Source organism: Branchiostoma belcheri, unplaced genomic scaffold (assembly GCF_001625305.1).
Source record: "Branchiostoma belcheri isolate BF01 breed outbred unplaced genomic scaffold, Haploidv18h27 scaffold1, whole genome shotgun sequence".
NCBI lineage: Eukaryota > Metazoa > Chordata > Leptocardii > Amphioxiformes > Branchiostomatidae > Branchiostoma > Branchiostoma belcheri.
Genome location: NW_017802379.1, coordinates 6,115,089 through 6,117,796, shown reverse-complemented (window position 1 = coordinate 6,117,796; position 2,708 = coordinate 6,115,089). Strand labels below are relative to the sequence as shown.

At 39.1% G+C, this 2,708-nt stretch overlaps 1 protein-coding gene across 7 annotated transcripts in view; it reads right to left on the bottom strand.

Moving 5' to 3' along the window:
* LOC109465250 (ataxin-2-like protein) overlaps positions 1–2,708 on the bottom strand; it is a 26,878-nt gene that overhangs the window by 5,201 nt on the left and 18,969 nt on the right. For all 7 annotated transcript variants that reach the window (XM_019762422.1, XM_019762444.1, XM_019762461.1 and 4 more), the window contains 3 exons: positions 2,270–2,496; positions 1,818–1,983; positions 1,149–1,302 (listed from right to left, as the gene is read on the bottom strand). In XM_019762422.1, the coding sequence (XP_019617981.1) occupies positions 1,149–1,302; positions 1,818–1,983; positions 2,270–2,496 (547 nt within the window). The remainder of the gene's footprint in view (positions 1–1,148; positions 1,303–1,817; positions 1,984–2,269; positions 2,497–2,708) is intronic.

Genomic DNA, 2,708 nt, shown 5'->3' with positions numbered 1-2,708 from the left:
GCAACACTAAAATAAAGCAAAACAAAAGTGTGAGTCAGCAGTTGACTGTTACGTAAAGTAACCCATCTTCCAGACAACGACAACTAAACAGAACAACGCCAAACACAACACCAGACTTTGTTTTCTCAACTGAATTTTTTTTAATGAGCAACGCTCAAAACCAATCAGCAAAGAGCTGTATCAAAACCACATGTAAAAAAATCTATGGCATGTTTTCATGAACCAGAAAATATCAACAGCAAATTTCATGGTTGGAAACCATGGGCAAACCAATGATGAGAAATAGAAAGGAAAAAAGAGAGCAATACTGTTTTAACATAAAAGGAGACGCTATATTCAGTAAGAATGAGAGCAACAAAATGGTTATCTGTTCTTGGTTCAGAGGCTGACTTTTGGCTGATAGTTAGACTGTTGTGTGGATGATTTTTGCCTTGTCTTCTGGCATTGTTCAGTTGGTTTATGCCCACCTCTTTGATACACTATCTCACACATGAATCACTCACGTCACCACTACAACAGGGACACTATCACTTACCACAGGACAACAACTGCTAGTCTATAACCAAAAATCAGGACTCAAAACAAATTCTACACTCTTGATTCTTTGCCCCCCAAAACATATTCCAAATTAAACTTAATTTGCATCTGCAAAGAAAGACCCCACCAAAAAAGAAAGTTCTAACAGACTGTTCTACAGAAACAACCTTATATCCTATCAGGTTGTGTTAGATATCTCCCACTGCCAATACAAATTCCATCAGTCACCAACTTCCTTACTTTTGGTGACACATGTCAACTTGCACAAGCAGTTTCAAGCCCTGACACTGGCAACACTCAAAACACCAACTTGCATTTTTTTTCTTCTTCTTCCCATTTATGAATTTTGCATACTCCACAGCTAACTTAAACACAATTCTTTCTTTCTTCCTGAGCAAGAAAACAACATAGCAACAACATCTACCTCATGGCTTGACCTAGGCCTTTCGAATTTTTTTAAAATCAATTTGTGATCTGTTCTCACAACATGTACAATAGAGTGACAAAACAATAGAAAATGCTCTTCTTCGTACTAATGCAGAGAACAGACCTTTGGTGTGATACATAAAATGGCTGACAACGAACATGGGAATTTAACGGTAAATAATTACCTTTTTTGGCGTATATTGTCTTCTGCTGCTGCTGCGCGTAGATGGGTCCTACAAAGGTGGGGTGTCCAGTCATGGTCATCGTGGAGCCCGTGGAAACAATGCCGTACGATGGAACACTGGTGAACAACGGGGTTCCGTGAACTATCATGGGACCCTGCGGAACAGACACAGTCGTCAGCTTTTACACCAATCTCATTTGTTATAGTCAGTCTTCCATAAATGCAGCATTGACAATAGCCTGTCAGTTTCTATATCTGTATTCTTAAGTAAATCAAGTCAAAAACACTTCAAAAACAAGACCACTTATTTCCCAATAAACTGCTTCTTGCATATTGTGCTTGTCCAAAATTAACATTTTCCAAAATTTCATTGAATCTCAAATGGTCACAATATCCATTTCTGACCAAATTAAACCCAATGTCAATGTCACACATGAACAAAACCAAGTTATAAGAGCAATTGGGTCAGAAAGCTAAGGAAAACTCAGTGATTTGGTGGAAAATTGTGGTGATTTTGAGATTTAAAGTTCCTCCTAAAAAGCTCCTCCTAACAATTTTGTTGTTCAATAGTTGCAGGCTTTTCTCAATAAATTACTTCTGTGGTATACTTCCATTTCATCAACATAATTCTAACAAACGCATTTGGAGAGGTATAAAAGAGGGGATGTACCTGTTGTTGCATGACGACTGGACTCTGTGTCTGAGGACGGGGAGGGGTGGGGGTCTGATTCCTGGCGCGCGGGGCTGACGAGATGGCTGCTGCTGCCGGGACAAACGGCTTTGCTGACGGATTGAACTCCTTCGCATTTGGATTCAACTGGGACTTCTTAACGGTTCTGGAAAAAACAACAAATATTTCAATTATTACAGAATATCCAGTGTCTTACAAGCTACCAGTGTGATGGAATGTGTCCTGCTTTAAAACGAATTTAAAATGAAATCCCACAATACCGTACTAAGCAATTTATCTTTTCAGGTCTCCTTCAAACTTGTTCGACATAAGGGAAGTGCTAACTGGTTTTGAGCATGTAACTAGTTTTGAGCCTACATCAGTTGTTTCAATTGCATCTGTGGAGAATTCTTTCTTTCTTTCATTTTGATGTTACCACAAAATGTACTTACTCAGCAATCCCCTCTCCTTGTTTGGGGTTGTCTTGAGACTTGTCCCCTTTCTGCTCGCCCTCCTTCATGGGAACGGTCTCTGTCGCTTTGCTCTCTTTTCTCTCCTCTTTAACTGTAGTACTGGATTCTTTGTCTTTAGACGTGGACGCATCTTTCGACAGTTCCTTACTATCCTTAATTTCCTCTGCTTTGGGTTTGGGATCATGTTTATTTGTACCCTCAGAAAGCTGTCAACACAAAAAAAATAGAGATTTTAGATTTCTTATATCCATTGATTTAACTGTATGATCAGAGGGAAATACCCGATTGAATTACATCACACAGTGGATTACTACTCACACAATTGTATTATGTAACATTGCTGGCCACTTCCAAACCAAATTATGACCCCAACGTCACACATAATCAATCCAGTGAAACTCAACCTCAAAGGACTAAA